We start from the raw sequence: 16,051 nt of genomic DNA on the forward strand, positions 1-16,051 counted from the left end.
CACACACACACACACACACACACACACACTGGAATAGTATTCAGCCATAAAAAGAATGAAACTTTGGGGCACCTGGGTGACTCATTCGGTTAAGTTTCCAACTCCTGGTTTAAGCTCAAGGGTCCTGGTACCGAGCTCAGGGTTAGGCCCACGTTCAGTGTGGCGTCTGCTTGAGATTCTCTCTCTCTTTCTTTCTCTGCCCCTCCCGCTCATGCTCTGTCTCTCTCTCTCTAAAATAAATAAATAAAATCTTAAAAAAAAAGAATGAAATCTTACCATTTGCAATTATATGGATGGAATTGGAGTGTATTATGCTTAGTGAAATAAGTTAGGCAGAGAGAGACAAATACCATATGATTTCACTCATACGTGGAATTTAAGAAACAAAACAAGTGAACAAGGAAAATAAAGAGACAAACCAAGAAACAGACTCTTTATCAGAGAGAACAGACTGATGGTTCCTGGAGGGAAGATGGGTGGGCAGCATATGCCATTACAGATTTCCAGAACCCAATGAATATGAGACTTAGCCCAACACAAAATCATCCCAGGGAAGAGAATTCATCCCAGATAGCAGAACTTGGGATTCTCACAAGGGCCTGCACTTTAGTTAAGACTAGGAAAATTAATATCTGCATAGACACAGACAGTAGATTGCTTTTGAGCTGTGAAAACTGAATAAAAAGAAATGTCACTTAACGTGGAATTGGGAGGCCAGAAGGGGGAACTCTCATACTATATCACTCCTCACAGCCAACAGGAAGAGACCTACTTTGCATTTTCCAACAGGAGGAAGCCTCCTTTACTACCCCAGGATGGGGAAGGAAGATTTCCTCCTTGCCCAGCAACAGCCCAGCCAATGAGAGACTGTCACAACTCAACTAATGAAAAGTGATTAGACCTTGGACACCCCGTTGACTCCCATGGACTTTTGTTTACAACAGCCTCTGCCAACTCCCCCCTTTTCTCCATAAAAGAGCATTCTTCTCCTTTGTTCTTTGGACTTGCCTATGGTTTTGCTGTAGTTTGCCAGTCTGGAGTTGTAATTTTCTGCAATTCCTGAATAAACCCATTTTGTTGGTAAAATCACTGACAGTTTTATTTTTAAGGTTAACCCAAGCCAGAGCTTCTAGTGGAGTATTAAGTGTCGGACTCCAAGTTACTGAACCCAGTAGAACAAAGAAGGTCCTCCACATATTGAGTAGCACTGAATTATAAGAGAAGCCCAGAGTCTTCAGATTTACACAGAATATTCAGGCAAAACAAGTGGGGACTTTGGGAAAACCCTGGAGCACGACAGTCCAGGTACACTGTTGATTTTCACATAAGAGGGCAAAAAGGTCTTGGGAGTTACACACAGGGGGTCTGCTGAAGAAAGCAGAGTGTAAATCAACCATGATGAAAGAAGTGGTGTCAGAGGGTATAAAAGCAACGATAGTGTTGGGGGTTGGGAAAAACAATACACATTTTCCAATTTTATTTATGGCTCAGAATTCTTGTACAAAATGGCAACCCTTTCCATGAGACAGGTAGGGAGGGTCAGAATTGATGAACTGAGACATCCTAGTGCCCCCGGGAGGGTCAGAATTGATCCAGAATTGTAGGACACAGAGTCAGTGTCTGTTGAGAAATGGAGAACTGCATGGTGGTCTTGCAGAGCTCAGAAATGGACCCATACAAATGGAGTCAACTTATCTTTGACAAATGAGCATAAACAGTTTGATGGAGAGAGGGTAATCTTTACAACAAATGGTTCTGAAACAACTGGACATCCCCATACCTAAATAAATAAATAAATAAATAAATAAATAATGAATCTAGAATCTAGACACAGACATTTCATCTCCTCAAAAATTAACTCGAAATTGTTCACAGTCCTAAATTTAAAGCACAAAACTGCAAAAAAAAAAAAAAAAAATCTGAATGACCTTGTGTTGGGCTGTGACTTTTTATATACAGTACCAAAGGAGCCATAAAAGAAAGAAATTGATGAATTGGGCTTCCTTCAAATTAAAAACTTCTGCTCTGTGAAAGGGACTGTCAGTAGAATAAGAAGACAACCTTCAAATGGGGAGGGCATTTTTTACAAAATGTGTATCTGATAAAGGACAGTGACTAAAATGAAGGACTTCTAACTTGATAGAGAAAGTAAACCACCCAATAAAAACTGGGCAAAAGGAACAGACACCTCCCCAAAGAGACACAGAGGGAGAGTAAGCATATGAAAAGATGCTCACCACCACATATCGTTAGGGAAATGCAAATTAACACCACAGTGTCATACCACTACACACCTCTCAGAATGCCACAGTCCAGAACACCGACAACACCAAATGCTGATGAGGATGTGGAGCAACAGGAACTCTCATTCATCGCTGGTGGGAAAGCAAAATGGTACATTGGCTTTGGAGAAAATTTGGCAATCTCTTGCAAAACTCAACAGACTCTTAACACAATTCAGCAGTTGCACTCCATGGTATTTCCACAAAAGAAGCGAAAACTTCTGTCCACACACACAAACTTGCATATGGATGTTTATAGCAGCTTTATTCATAATCGCCAGAAACTGGAAGTAACCAAGATGTCCTTCAGTAGGTGAATGGGAATGTAAACCATGGTCCATTCAGACAATGGAATATTACGCAGTGCTAAAAAGAAATGAGCTACCAAGCTATGAAAGACTTAGAGGAAACTTAAGTGTATACCACGAAGTGAAAGAAGCCAATATGAAGAGGCTAAATAGTGTATCATTCCAACGAGATGCCATTCTGGAAAAGGAAAAATCATGGAGGCAGTAAAAAAGGCCAGTAGTGTTGAGGAGTTCCTGGGGGCAGAAGGGGTGGACGGATGAGTAGATGGAACACAGGGGATTTGTTTACGGCAATGAAAGTACTTTGTATGCAAGTATAATGGTGACTACAAGATGTAGAGGTCACTTTTAGGCAAAGAGGCTTGAGCAATGGAATGTACAGAGGGCCCACAGGGACCCCCCAGCTGAATCCAGACAGGCCCATCAGGTGACCCACCTCAAAATCTCCACAGGCCCTAAATGACCACTGGGCTACTTACAACCAGGCACAGTTACCAAAAATGGAGAATTCCATCCATCCATACCTCTTCATCTCCCTCCTTTAAAAACAGTCCCCACCCACTGCCTCCTTGCACACGGCCTCTCCTCTGCTGTCCTTCCCCTTCTCCACTGCGGTGTATTCAATACATGGCAATCTCCTTTGTTCTGCTTCAGATGAACTCTTTCACGGCCCACGCCGCCGGCTTCCATCCAATTGTCGCTCCACATCTGGGGGCCTCATCTGATCTGGAGAGACACCCCATTTAGACACCACATGTGATAAATATTTGTCAAAACCCATAGAAAGTGAGGCACGTAGGCGAGGTCTGAGGACCCAGAGGGGGTCCTATAGGACCAGCCAAGAGCATCCTTGGCTTTGTGCAGGAAGGAGATCAAACACGAGCCCTCAGGAAGTAAGAGCAGGGTTTATTGAAGGTATAGAGAGAGTAGATGCGGAGAGAACATCTGGTAGGCTTGAAAGGAAAGGAGAAAGAGTCATCTTTGTTTGGGGTCTGGACTTTCTATTGGCGATGGTGATCTGGTACACATGTCCTCTTAGGCATCCAGGACCTAGTCTAACAAGGGTGAGAGCTCAGGTGTCCTCTCTAAGTCACTTATACCTTGGAGCCAGGAGTCTTGGCCTCAAGGCGTCTGGAGTCAGTGGCTTGGAAAACGTACATGACAACCTCACCTGATCAATCCTTTAGGTGTTAGCTATTCTGCTAGAAGACTCCAGAGAAATCATGAACTCCTTGACCTTCACAAGGACAACATACAGCAAGGCCTGTGTAAGGTGGGGGTGCAGGTCCTAGGAGGAACAGAGACAGGAAAAGGACAAAAAAAAAGTTTTGTTTAGTTTTGTTTTTTAAGTAGGATTCCTTCAGTTTCCCTTTTTCAAAAGTACAATCAGGGAACTCTAATGTAAACTATGGATTCATTTTGTTTAATACTGATGTGTCAGTGTTAGTTCATGGATTATAACAAATGCGCAACCCTTCCCAGATGCCAAAGGAGGGAGGACCTGCGTGCATTGCGGTGGGGGGAGAGGTATAGGGGGACACCGTGTGTTCTGCTCAATTTTGCTGTGCATAAAACTGCTCTGAATATAATACCTGTTATTTAAAAAATGTAATCCTTTACCTTACGCCTCCCAGATTGGCTGAAATGAAAGAAACAGGAAATAACAAGTGTTGGCAAGGATGTGGAGAAAAAGGAACCCTTGTACACTGCTGGTGGGAATTTAAATTGGTGCAGCGACTGTGGAAAATGGTATGGAGTTTTCTCAAAAAATTAGAAGTAGAAATACCGTATGATGCAATAATTCCACTACTGGGCATTTATTTACCCAAAGAAAGCCAAAACACGAATTCAAAAAGATACATGCACTCCCATGTTTCCTGCAGCATTATTTACAATAGCCAACATAGGGGAGCAACCTAGGACTTCACCGATAGATGAATGGATAAGGAAGATGTGGGTGGAATATGATACAGCCATTAAAAAGGATGAGCTCGTGAGATTTGTGACAAAATGGATGGACCTAGAGGGTAGTATGTCAAGTGAAATAATTCAGATTGAGAAAGACAAAACCATTTCATTTCACTCATATGTAGAATGTAAAAAAAAATAATTCCAAATGAATAAACAAATAAAAAGCAGAATCAGACTTATAAACATAAAATAAATTATAATTAATCCTTTAGGGCATTTGGGACATTAAAAATCTCTGACTACTAATCTGAATGTTTTTTTCACATTAATTGAATGTAATAGTTGATATGTTTGGGTTTTGTGCTTTTCTTTACCTCACTTGGTCTTTACCTAGTCCTTTAAAAATCCTTTCTACTCATTTATAGTCCATAATTTTTTTCTAGTTTGGAAAGCATATTCTTTGATTTTACTTCTTCTTTTAAGCTAAAAATTATAAATCTTATCTTAACATACTGGTGCACAGAGTTATAAATACATTTACCTTCCTCCTGGGCAATATAGGGAACTTGGAATATTCATCCCTTTGTCCCATTTTGAGTACTATGATTTATTTTTAAAGATTTTATTTACCCATTTGAGACAGAGAGAGAGAGAACACAAGCGGTGGGGGATGGGTCTGAGTTAGAGGGAGAAGCAGGCTCTCTGCCAAGCAGGAAACCTGATATGGGGCTCAATCTCAGGGCCCTGAAATCATGACCTGAGCTGAAGGCAGACGCTTAACCGACTGAGCCACCCAGGCGCCCCAAGTACTATGATTTTTAGGGTATGCATGGTAACGCCTTTTTTCTAACTCCACAGGAGAGAATATTCACATTTGATACAGAGAATACACTATTAGAGGAAGCCACAGACACATGCCTTTCTCAGAACCTCACCACATGTCCCTGAACCACAGGTTATACTGGGAGTGAGAGGTGACAAGTAACCTATTTTGTTATAGTCTCCTGGAATTAGGTTAGGTTATGAGCATGAGTACTAAGACTGAGATTGAGGCAGTGACTGGATAGGGTTTTGGGGCTGTCACATAAAATAGAGGCAATGAGTGTTGAATGCACAAGAGGAATAAAAAATGCGTATTTGGTTACCAAATTGATGAACTGTATTGAAACTCGTGATACGCTCATCCATCTCTCTTTTTAAAAAAGATTTATTTATTCATTTGAAAGAGAGAAAGAGTGAGAGTGGGGGGAGGGCCAGAGGGAAAGGTAGAATCTCCAGCAGACTCCCGGCTGAGCGCAAGCCTGACATAGGGCTCGACCTCACAGCCCCTGAGACTATGACCCAAGCCGAAATCAAGAGCGAGATGCTTAACTGACTGAGCCACCCAGGCACCCTCAGCAATCTCTTTTCCTCCTTCTGTAAACCCTGCTTCCCTTCCCTTTAATTTGGACCACGTAAATGAGTTTGGGGGCAATGAAAAAGGGACAGAAGGGACCGTGAGATTATGTCCTCATTATGTCTTCATGTCGTGCCTCATTCTGGTACGGCCTCCTTGGACCTTGCTTTCCAGTTCTCCAGGAATCAGTGGTCCCTGGTGGGCTGCATGTTCGGGTGGTGGACTGATGGAGCCTTGATGAAGACAAGGCCTGGTAACCTCCAGCTGATGGACCTCAAGGATGTCTCACGATCAGATATTTGAACCTAGATTTGGCTGTTCTGAAGGCCACAGGATAGTCAGGAGAGGGGCAAGTGTTGGTTCCTGTGACAAAGATATTCTCCTTGACCAACCTCTACTTAGGCTCTTCTGAATTCTCTTCTCAACGAAGCCCTGACATTCAGACTTCCATGTTCCTGTCTGCGTTGTAGCAAGAATCCTTAAGTCAGTTTGACCAGAACTACCCTCCGTATCTGATCACTGGTGATATCTGATCGGGTCCCTCATTCCCCAACACCCCCTACCTGACAGGTGATGATCCCAGTGGGCCTTCAGCAAGAATCCTGTTAGGTTTAGTCAGAACCTCTCTTACCCCTCATGTCTTCTCTTAGTAATTTCCCATCCCTGAACCCCCACCTCTTCCTTGGCTATAAATTCCCACTTTTCTTTGTTCTACCTGGATCTCAATCCCCCTCTCTCACTATAAGCTCCTATGGCAGTGGTCCCTATATCTAGCACAATAGGGCCTGAGAATTGAGTCTGCCTTATCATTCCTCAGCAAGTGTCTTGAATAATTTTTTCTTCAATGCCTAAGAATTAGACATGAGTGATGACATGACACCCTGTGTAATGAACTTGACACCGTGTCATTTCCATGATGTCCACTCAAGCCTGAGGTGCTAACATCAAACCCTGATGTTCTCCAACGTTAAATCATGTGGCCCGTAAGAAGCCGTCCCTTATACAATAGGCCTACCTCTTGTTTATGAAACTCTCCTGCGTGATGTATTTTTTTCTGATGTATTTTAAATAAAATAGCCAAATGGTAAAAAGGGTGCTTTCATGTAAACATTATCACCATCACCCATGCTGTTTTTTGCTAAATTAGGGAGTCATTATTTTGACAAATATCCCAGTTATCCTGTAGAGAGCTGTCTCCGATTCGCCCTCTAACTGTGGGACTTGGGATGACAATGTTGTTGCTGCTGCTGATGGCTCTTACCTACGTAGCAGTAAACACGTGTGGGCCCTGTTACGTACCAAGAGACAGACACAAAAACACACGCACGCGCCAGCACGAGACTGGGCCCCACCTGCAGAACTTCCGAGTCCCTAGGTTTGCGTTGTAGCCCAAGACCTTGCATTTTTAACAAATGGTGCTTCTGCTGGTTTGAGGAGCACTGAATTAGAGCTACGTTCACTATGAGTACACAGACCCTGCAGATCAGGTGTTGAGTTTTCATCAGTCAGTGTGAACCTGGGTCCTCCAGAAGGTCTGAAAGTGTAAGGGCCTACTTAGCCAGAGCGACTCCACGTCGGTGAAATAGCCATTTTGTTGTTTGTGCAGTGAAAGTTACACTGACCCTGTTCCCCCCACCACCCTAGAGGAACTTACTTAGAATCAAGTCTGGGAAACCAGTAAAATATGGTCGACCAGTCCCTGATAACAGCCCAAACACAAAGTCGGGTGAAGTCAGGGGGAGATAACAGAGCCCAGAATATAAGGACGAGTCAGGCCAGGTGGAGACATCCACTCTGTAAAGCACACAGACTATCTCCCTAACCACCAAAGAATGTAAACCCCGCCTTTTGGCGCCAAACTTGGGCGCCAATTCTGACCAGAGTGATAGGTTCGTTCAAAGAGCTACTATAGGGTAAATTGTAATTCAATTGCCCACCTGCATGTGACCTAACATGACTCTGCAACTTTCCCTGTGTGTTACAATCTCATTGGCCAAGCTCAACCACATGGCCTTTGCTCTATAAAAGCTAGTCTGTGAGGCTGGGGGTGGTCGCACTCTCCCTAAGAGACTCCCGGCTGGAAGCTTTTATCTTCAGTGCTAGCGCCAAATAAAGCTTTGCTTGACCTTCGCTTTGTATCAGTCTAGCTGATACAAAGAGTTATAAATACCTTTACCTTCCTCTTGGGCAATACAGGGAACTTGGAATAGTCATCAGTTTGTCCCATTTTGAGTACAAAATTTTGATCACCGACCATTTTGATCACCATTCTGGAACCCATCAAAAGGTGGAGCACTCACCTACACCCACGCACAAATTGGTCTCCCGTCAGAGTCCCCTAAGGGCGACTGGGACTTGGCTCCAGACAGAGCAGTCTGGGGATGGCCAGTGAAGAGGATAAAGCTGTAGGACCCCCCAACATCCGAGAACCAGCAGGAACCAGGGAGAAGCAGGAAAGCTGCGCACGCACCGCCCCGCCTTGGTGTCCTCTCCCACCTAACACCGCCCGCCCCCGTCAGGGCGCAGCTTCCCAAGCACCGCCCACTCCCACCGTCCCCAACACAGCCACCCCCGCAGTACCAGCCGGCTCCGCGCAGCCCGCACCGGCCGCTCAACATCCCGCCCCGCCCCCCCACCTCCCGTAACACAACCCAGCCCCGCCCCCTCGCACCGCCCTCCCAGCTCCGCGTTCCCGGGACCACCTCCTATCACCCCGCCGGCACCACCACCCAGCGTCCCCGCCCAGGACCCTCCCCCAGACGCGTCGCCACCCAGCGCCACCGACCCAGCACCACTTCCCAGAACTGTATCCCCCCGACCACCATCCAGCACGGCCCTCTCGGACCGCGCTCCCAGCACAACTACTTAGCCCCGACGCCCCCCAGAACCGCTCACTCAGCACATCCCCCACCACCGAACCACCACCCGGCATCGCCCTCCCAGCACCGCCTACCAGTACCGCCCCCAGCCCCCCGACTCAGCTCCGCTCCCCAGTACCCCAACCTTGCACCGCCCACCAGCACGGCCGTGGGCGGGACGGGAAACGCCGTCGGAGGAGACTGAACCTGGAGTCGCCTGGCGCCGGGCCAATGACAGGCCGGGAGCGCGGCGCCGCTTGGGGCCGGAACTTCCTGCGTTCCAGGCCAGCCAGTCCCGGCCCGGGCCGGGGGTCGCACACCCGCGTCACCCGGCCTTTCCAGAGCTAGGGGGCCGAGACCGGGGGACTGGGCCCCTGCTCCGCCCGGCACCCCAGAGACGCGGGTCCGCCAGTTCTGCCCGCGCCTCGCGTCGCACGCCTGCATCAGCCGGGAGCCCCAGGCCCCCGTGCCCCGGGTCAGGCGAAGCTGACCGGTCTCCGCCGACTCCGCTGCGAGCCCGGGCACGGATGGCGGCATTGGGCGCTGACCCGTCTCCGGCGGCTCCGCCGCGAGCCGGGTCAGCGATGGTGGTGGCGGCGGCGCTCAGGGCCCCGGCACAGGTGAGTGCACAGGTAGCCGCCGCGACCCCCACGCCCTTGTGCCTGGCGCCGGGACCGCGGAGGTGGCCTTGTCTGTCTCTATCCTCTCCCATTTCTCCTCGGCTTTTGAGTCTGGGGGCGCTGGAGGGGAGCTACGCCCAGCCTGGGGTGCTGGGTCCAGGCCGGAGGTGGTACCTCCAGAGCGCTTCGCATTTCCGAAATCTAGTGGCAGGAGGCGAGGAGAGGTTTCCTAGACACAGGCACCGGCGTGCGCGAAAGCTTGGCGGTGAGATTGAGCTGAGTGTTTGGAGAGCAGGTGGGAGACGGTGAGGCCCGGAATGGCGGGCTGAAGAGCTGTTCTGAGGGTGTTGGGAGCCATAGACGGTTTCGAGTAGAAGAGGGAGGTGATCTGACTTGGGTCTTGACGGGCTCCCTGTGGACGCAGAGTGGAAAACGGACTTGGGGATAGGGTGGAGACAGGGAGGGCAAGGAGCGCGTTATCGGAGTAGCTCAGTTGAGTAGTGCAGGTGGCTGGAGGCAGAAGTGATTGGATTCTGGATCCCTCTTTTAAGTCAGGCCGACCAGATTTTCCGATGTGGAAAGTGAAAAAGAGAAGGGATGGTTTTTGGCTGCAGCAGCTGGAAGGATGGATGCGCCATCAACTGAGATGGGGAAGTTGGTTCTAGAAGGAATTTTCAATATAAGAACAGAAGTGAGGTTTTGGCCCTGCTGAGCTCTGATGTCCCAGAGACCCCAGAATGGAGTCGAGTGGGCAGCTAGACACCGGATCTGTTGTGTGAGGGTGGTATAGTTCCAGGTCAGGAGAGGCCTAGTACACAAAGGGACAAAGGCCAGACCGTATATAAAAATAGAATTCTTACCCACAACCTGCAGGGACCTGCCCAGGAAACCAACCTCTTTATCTACAACAAACAACCCAGGACTCTAGCCCGCTTAAATTAGACTCGCAGGAAGCAAGATCGCTATCTCTAGTGACAATCCAGAAACAGTACCTTCTGTAACAACCCGCCCCACACGACCGGGGTGGGATTAATAACTGCCAGCTTCTCTAATTTTTGTTCCTACTTCCAGTCTGGGACCAAGGAGAGAAAACCAAACACGCACGCCTAACCAGTCACATAGGATGCCCCGCATCTAGTTAGATTGCCTACAGCCTCTCCTGGCCAGCAGGCCCCCAGTCAGGGCACATCTGAAGCCTTCCCTTTCCCGCTAAAGCTTTCCCACTCCTCTGCCTGCCTTTGAGTCTGCCAAAACATGAGCAACAGGGACTCTCTCCCTTCCTATCGCAAGCTCAGTATCAATAGCCTTTGCTCTTCTTACTTGGTTAGTCTTTCCACAGTTAAAATAACTAAAATGTGGTATCTGGTGCATGGACAAGAGTGCGGTTGTGTGTCCAGTTCAAGAGGGTGAACCTTCAGGTCATGGTGGCAGTGGTGTTAGAGGGAAAGAGGAAGGCGGGGCCTCTGATCTGAGAACGGGGTCTCTTGCTGGGACACCGTGGTTGGCTTGTTGGGTGTCATCGAGAAAGACATGGAGGAGTAGTTGTCCGGGTGTGGGGGGCGGGCAACGGGGTCTGGCAGGTGGTGTAGATATGGGAGGGGTGGGTAGGCTCAGTTGTAATGAAGGTAGTATTACGGCGAGCCCTGGGCTGGTGCTTGTTCACCGCTCTACATTCTCAGCAGGCCCTGTGGTACCCCTTGATAGGGCCCGGGGGTTTTCATTTGGGCTGGGAAATTAACTCAGTGGCACATGGGGTCAGCAGGGAGTGGGTGACCCTGAGGGTGGGGATCGGAGAACCCATGTGCAGCATAGAAGAGGAAGAGGCCCGAGGGTATCTGGTGTCTGTGTGGCTCTGCGTGGCTCAGGCTGAAGCTAGGAAAATGCTGGGCGGGGAGCCCTTCAAATCACGGGCAGGTGTTGCTGTTGGCAGTGGGAGCCATCCAAGGGTCTGGATGGGATCATGGTTGTGTTTGCTAAGAACGTTCTGGTTGTCGTGTGCAGAGTGATGACATGTGAGGGTCTGTAGCGATGCTGTGATGTGGGCAGGGATGGGGAGAAGGTACAGTGACAATGGGGATGCAATGGTGAGGTCCAGAGTCTGAGGAATGTGTAGTTCAAGAAGTGATACGCATATAAGGAGTGAGTGTGAGCTGTTGGCCCCAGGGCCTTGGTACTGGCCATTAAGGGAGAAGATTGAGTCCGTGTTTGTATATGGGAAGGATAATGTTGGTGACATGGGAGGGGCCCACAGAGGAGGGTGTTGGGCCCTGGTGTCTCTCTGCCCCCCTGCCCGCTGATGCTGTGGACTGACACAGAGGTCAGGTGAGGCATAGAAAAGAGCAAACACCAGTGGACCCAGGGCCTGGGATCTCCTCTGAGTTGGGAAGCTGGGGAGGAAGGGGAACAGGGGACAGACGGGAGTGCCTGAGGAGAGAAGCTGATCCTGGAATGAACTGTCCCCATTATGGCAGGGCTGTGTGACCTTTGAGGACGTGACCATTGACTTCTCCCAGGAGGAGTGGGGGCTCCTTGATGAGGCTCAGAGGCTTCTGTACTGCGATGTGATGCTGGAGAACTTTGCCCTCATAGCCTCGCTGGGTAAGGACTTCACCCCCACTGGGTGTCCTGAGCTCGTTTCCGCCTGTCCCCTTTTCTTTCACTTGGCCAGCCCTACTGGCACCGCTTCCTTCCCCACTCTCCCAGGATATGCGCTGCAGGTTCCAGGCCCAGGCCCAGCGCAGTGTCCCAGCCCCTCCCGGAGCAGCACCAGTACCTGCTGCCGCAAAGCATTGTGGGGAGGGGCCGTGAATGAGGAGTCCTGCGGGTGCCCCAGCGGATCCGGGCTGCTCGGCCACTCCCTGCCTGGGTGATCACATCCTCTAGCTAACGTTTCCTGGGGCCTGACCGCCACAACCCTGATGCGGTTCCCGCTTGCCGTGACCACTGGGATGTTCCTGCCGTACCTCTCTTGTGTGTTTCTGTTGTACTCTTTCACTTTCTTTCCTGTGGTCTGTCATCAGGTGGGTCACCTGGCCAGCTGCTGGCCACTTACCTGCTCTGTCTTTCATTCAGGACTGACGTCTTTCAGGTCTCACATAGTTGCCCAGCTGCAGATGGGGGCAGAGCCGTGGGTGCCTGACAGGGTGGACATGACGTCAGCCATGGCAAGAGGGGCGTACACTGGACTTGTCTCCGGTGAGTGGGGAATGGGGGGGCAGGTGATGTCACTGCTGTCTTCAGATCCCACCTACAGTGTTTCCTCAGGCTCATCATTGTTTTGGTGCTGAAGCCATTGTCCACATCTCTCTTCTACCTTTCCTTTTGTCTTCTTGACACACGGCCCACTTGTTTCTGCTCTGACTTGCGTCCCCTGGCTCACTCTTTACACAGCTCCCTCTGAGACTGTCTCCAGCGTGGACCTACACTCACTATGTCATGATAGGTGCGTATTCCCTTTCGTAGTCCGTAAACAACAGCTGCTCAGTTGCAGTCAGACGTTCTTGGACCTGGACACTCTGTTCTGCCTGGGGCTTGTGTGTTAGCAGCAGCCAAGGCCCTGCCAGAAAGCCTTTAGAGGAGGGAGTTGGAGTCCCCGCCTTCCGGCCCAAGACTAAGCCCCATCCTTGTGTCCTTGGGCCTGGCAAGGCCTCCCCTGGTTTGTGACCCGGCCAGGCACGGTGCTGCGGCAGGCCATTCCGTACCCCGGCGTCAGGCTCCTCCTCCTGCCCTCAGTCCCAAGGACTCATGCCAGGGTCAGGCATGATTTGTCATGGGCTGCTTCCTTCCCTCAGGGATCCTGGGAGCTTCACCAGCATTTCTCTGCTTTTAGGTTTTGGCTGTGGAGCGGAGGGTGAGTGTAGTGTGTCTGCAGAAGGAGTGTCACAGGACGGGAAGCTCAAGGCGGCTCTGTGCAACCAGAAAAACTACTCCCGTGACGCACGTGGCCTGCACATGAAAGACGTTTTGCACCTGACTGAACACCAGGCAACACATCCCAGGCAGAAACCAGATGCGTGTGAGGCATCTGGGAAAGGGTCAGAGTCCGGTGCAAACCTTCAGCAGCAGCAGAACATAGACAAGCCTGTCAGAAGGGATGAGGATAGGGCCTCCCTTGTGAAGAGCTGCAGAGATGACACATCAAAGGAGCCTCTCACAGTCAGGGAGGATGAGAAGGACTTCGGGGGCGGAATGGCCACATCTGGCTTTCTCCAGCGACAGGTCATTCACACAGTGGAGGAGCCTCCCCAGAGCACTGGCCTGCCAAGTCATAACAAGTGTGGTGAATTTGGGAACGCTTTCCCTGACAAACCCGCACCTGTTCAGCACCAGAGAACCCACACCGGGGAAAGGCCTTTTGAGTGCAACAAATGTGGGATATTCTTTAGCCACGCGTCCGGCCTCTCTCAGCACCAGAGAGATCACAACAGAGGAAAGCCTTATGAGTGCTGCGAATGTGGGAAGTTCTTCAGCCGACACTCTAGTCTCATGAGACATCAGAGAGTTCACACTGGGGAAAGCCCTTATGTGTGCAGCGAATGTGGGAAATTCTTTAGCCAAAGCTCCAACCTCATTCAGCATAAGAGGGTGCACACTGGAGAGAAGCCTTATGAGTGCAGTGAGTGTGGGAAGTTCTTCAGCCAGCGCTCCAACCTCATTCATCATAAGAAGGTCCATACAGGCAGAAGCGCTCATAAGTGCAGAGAGTGTGGGAAGTGTTTCACCTGCAACTCTAGCCTCATTAAGCACTGGAGGGTTCACACTGGAGAAAGACCTTATAAGTGCAATGAATGTGGGAAATTCTTCAGCCACATCGCCAGTCTCATCCAACATCAGATCGTCCACACTGGTGAACGGCCTTACAGGTGCAGAGAATGTGGGAAAGCCTTCAGCCGGAGCTCTGACCTCATGAAGCATCAGAGAGTCCACACTGGGGAGCGGCCTTATGAGTGCAGCGAATGTGGGAAATTGTTTAGCCAGAGTTCCAGCCTCCATAGCCATCGGAGACTTCACACAGGGGAACGGCCTTATCAGTGCCCCGAATGTGGGAAATTCTTTAACCAAAGCTCCAGCCTCAATAACCATCGGAGGCTTCACACCAGTGAGCGGCCTTATGAATGCCTTGAATGTGGGAAAACCTTCAGGCAGAGGTCTAATCTGAGGCAACACCAGAAGGTTCACAAACCAGACAGGCCATATAAGTGCGGTGAATGTGGAAAAGCCTTCAGCCAGAGGCCTACCCTCATCCGGCACCAGAAAATTCACACGAGAGAAAGGAGTGCAGTGAGTGTGCACCCTCTTCCAGCACAACGATGTGCACAGGTGATAAGCTCTGAGAACAGTCTTTAGGAGGGGGCCATCAACCAGAGGGTGAACCTTGTTCATCCCAATGTCCACAATGGGCAGAGTCCCTATGAATGCTAGTTCTGCTGGAAGCTTTCTGGAACAAAGCAGCATTTTTCTCACCATGGACTCTACCAGAGCTTTGCCACTGCGAGTGTTTGAGGTAGAAGCCATAGAGCTCTGGCAGGTCTCCAAGAATATGTTTCAGCCAGTCCCTGTATTCGGACCTCTTCCTTTTCTGAGAGGGAATCCCGAGTAGCCTGAGACCAAAGGAAGATGTCATTCCTTCCCTCTGTGACCAACATAGCTATGGACATGACCCATATCTCTGACTGTGAAGACCTGAGCTGGGTTCTGCTGGCGGCTTGCAGAGAAGGTTTCCCTTCTTTCAAAGACATGGCTGGTCTCATACGATGCTCATGATGGATTTATCCAGACTCCACATTACCCATCCCAACAAGCACCTACTTTACATTGCCTTAATGATCAAGCCACCTTTAATCCGATGTGTTTTGATCACTGTGAAGTGGGTTGAGAACGCAGTTGAGGTCTACCAAACGAAAAGGGTTTCTAAATGTATTGCCTCGGAGAAAGAGCAGGATGGTGGAGAATAGCTCTCGGTCCAGATTTGGCCTCCTTTGTGTTGCTACTCAAGGTCTCCTGGGAAAGATGGTAGGACTTTGTGGGCCTAATGTTGGGACCTGAGTGGCATGAATTTTTGTGAGCCAGGGATGACCCTGAGGACGGGGCAGTTGTGACAACCTCCTCTGTATCTGGGAGCGGCGTGAATAGGGCCCTATGTTTCCATGGGATGCCTCATGTTCCCTAGCACTGTTAAGTAGACACTGTTTACCTGACACTTGCCAAGGAGCCATTTGTCTTGAAGTTTAGCCTCTGGTAGACAGGTGTCCTAATTGTCGGATTTACTGGCCCAGTTGAGACCATAATTTGTATGGAAACACTGGGCGTGAGAGTAGAATAGGCGAGTCTGTAGCAAGCTAGTGGGAATGTGCCTGTTCTAAAAGTACATCCACAAATGTTCCTTTGAATATGACTGTGCAGGACTCAGGCTTTGCAGAAATTCTCAGGACCTCCAGACCTCTGTCCTATGACTTAGGTGACTGACAGAGCAAATATCTAAAGGTTTTGTGGGTACCAAGGCTCCCTGCACTTTCCGTGCCACAGCTGTTGCTGCTTTGGCGGGAGAATGGGGCTGAGAGAAGGCAGATCCTGTACTCCAGGGGTGTAGCATTTGTCACATATCCATTTTTGCTGCCAAGGCATGAGAGAGAGAGAGAGTCAATGTAGGATTGCCAAATCCTCTAATTTCTGACAT

The 16,051-nt window shown here is 49.6% G+C and overlaps 2 protein-coding genes across 3 annotated transcripts in view; both read left to right on the forward strand.

The window, feature by feature from the left end:
- The window catches only part of LOC111161389 (zinc finger protein 30-like), a 25,428-nt gene extending 16,325 nt beyond the window's left edge, over nucleotides 1-9,103 (forward strand). Inside the window, 2 exon segments of the mRNA XM_022525009.1 lie at nucleotides 8,463-8,538; nucleotides 8,727-9,103. Coding sequence (XP_022380717.1) covers nucleotides 8,463-8,538; nucleotides 8,727-9,103 — 453 coding nt within the window.
- A 128-nt stretch (nucleotides 9,104-9,231) lies between these two features.
- On the forward strand, nucleotides 9,232-15,516 carry LOC111161448 (zinc finger protein 792). 2 transcript variants are annotated; one of them, XM_022525102.1, is made up of 4 exons: nucleotides 9,232-9,375; nucleotides 11,847-11,973; nucleotides 12,448-12,570; nucleotides 13,205-15,516. In XM_022525102.1, exons 1-4 carry the CDS (start codon nucleotides 9,283-9,285, stop codon nucleotides 14,719-14,721), a joined length of 1,860 nt encoding a protein of 619 aa, XP_022380810.1. In that variant the 5' UTR covers nucleotides 9,232-9,282; the 3' UTR covers nucleotides 14,722-15,516. The 2 variants fall into 2 exon arrangements, with proteins under 2 accessions (XP_022380810.1, XP_022380811.1); XM_022525103.1 differs by lacking the exons at nucleotides 9,232-9,375; nucleotides 11,847-11,973 and adding an exon at nucleotides 12,766-12,817 and having other exon boundaries at nucleotides 12,567-12,570.
- Nucleotides 15,517-16,051: the final 535 nt, after the last annotated feature.

This window comes from Enhydra lutris, unplaced genomic scaffold (assembly GCF_002288905.1).
Source record: "Enhydra lutris kenyoni isolate GAN:26980312 unplaced genomic scaffold, ASM228890v2 scaffoldscaffold85, whole genome shotgun sequence".
Classification (NCBI taxonomy): domain Eukaryota; kingdom Metazoa; phylum Chordata; class Mammalia; order Carnivora; family Mustelidae; genus Enhydra; species Enhydra lutris.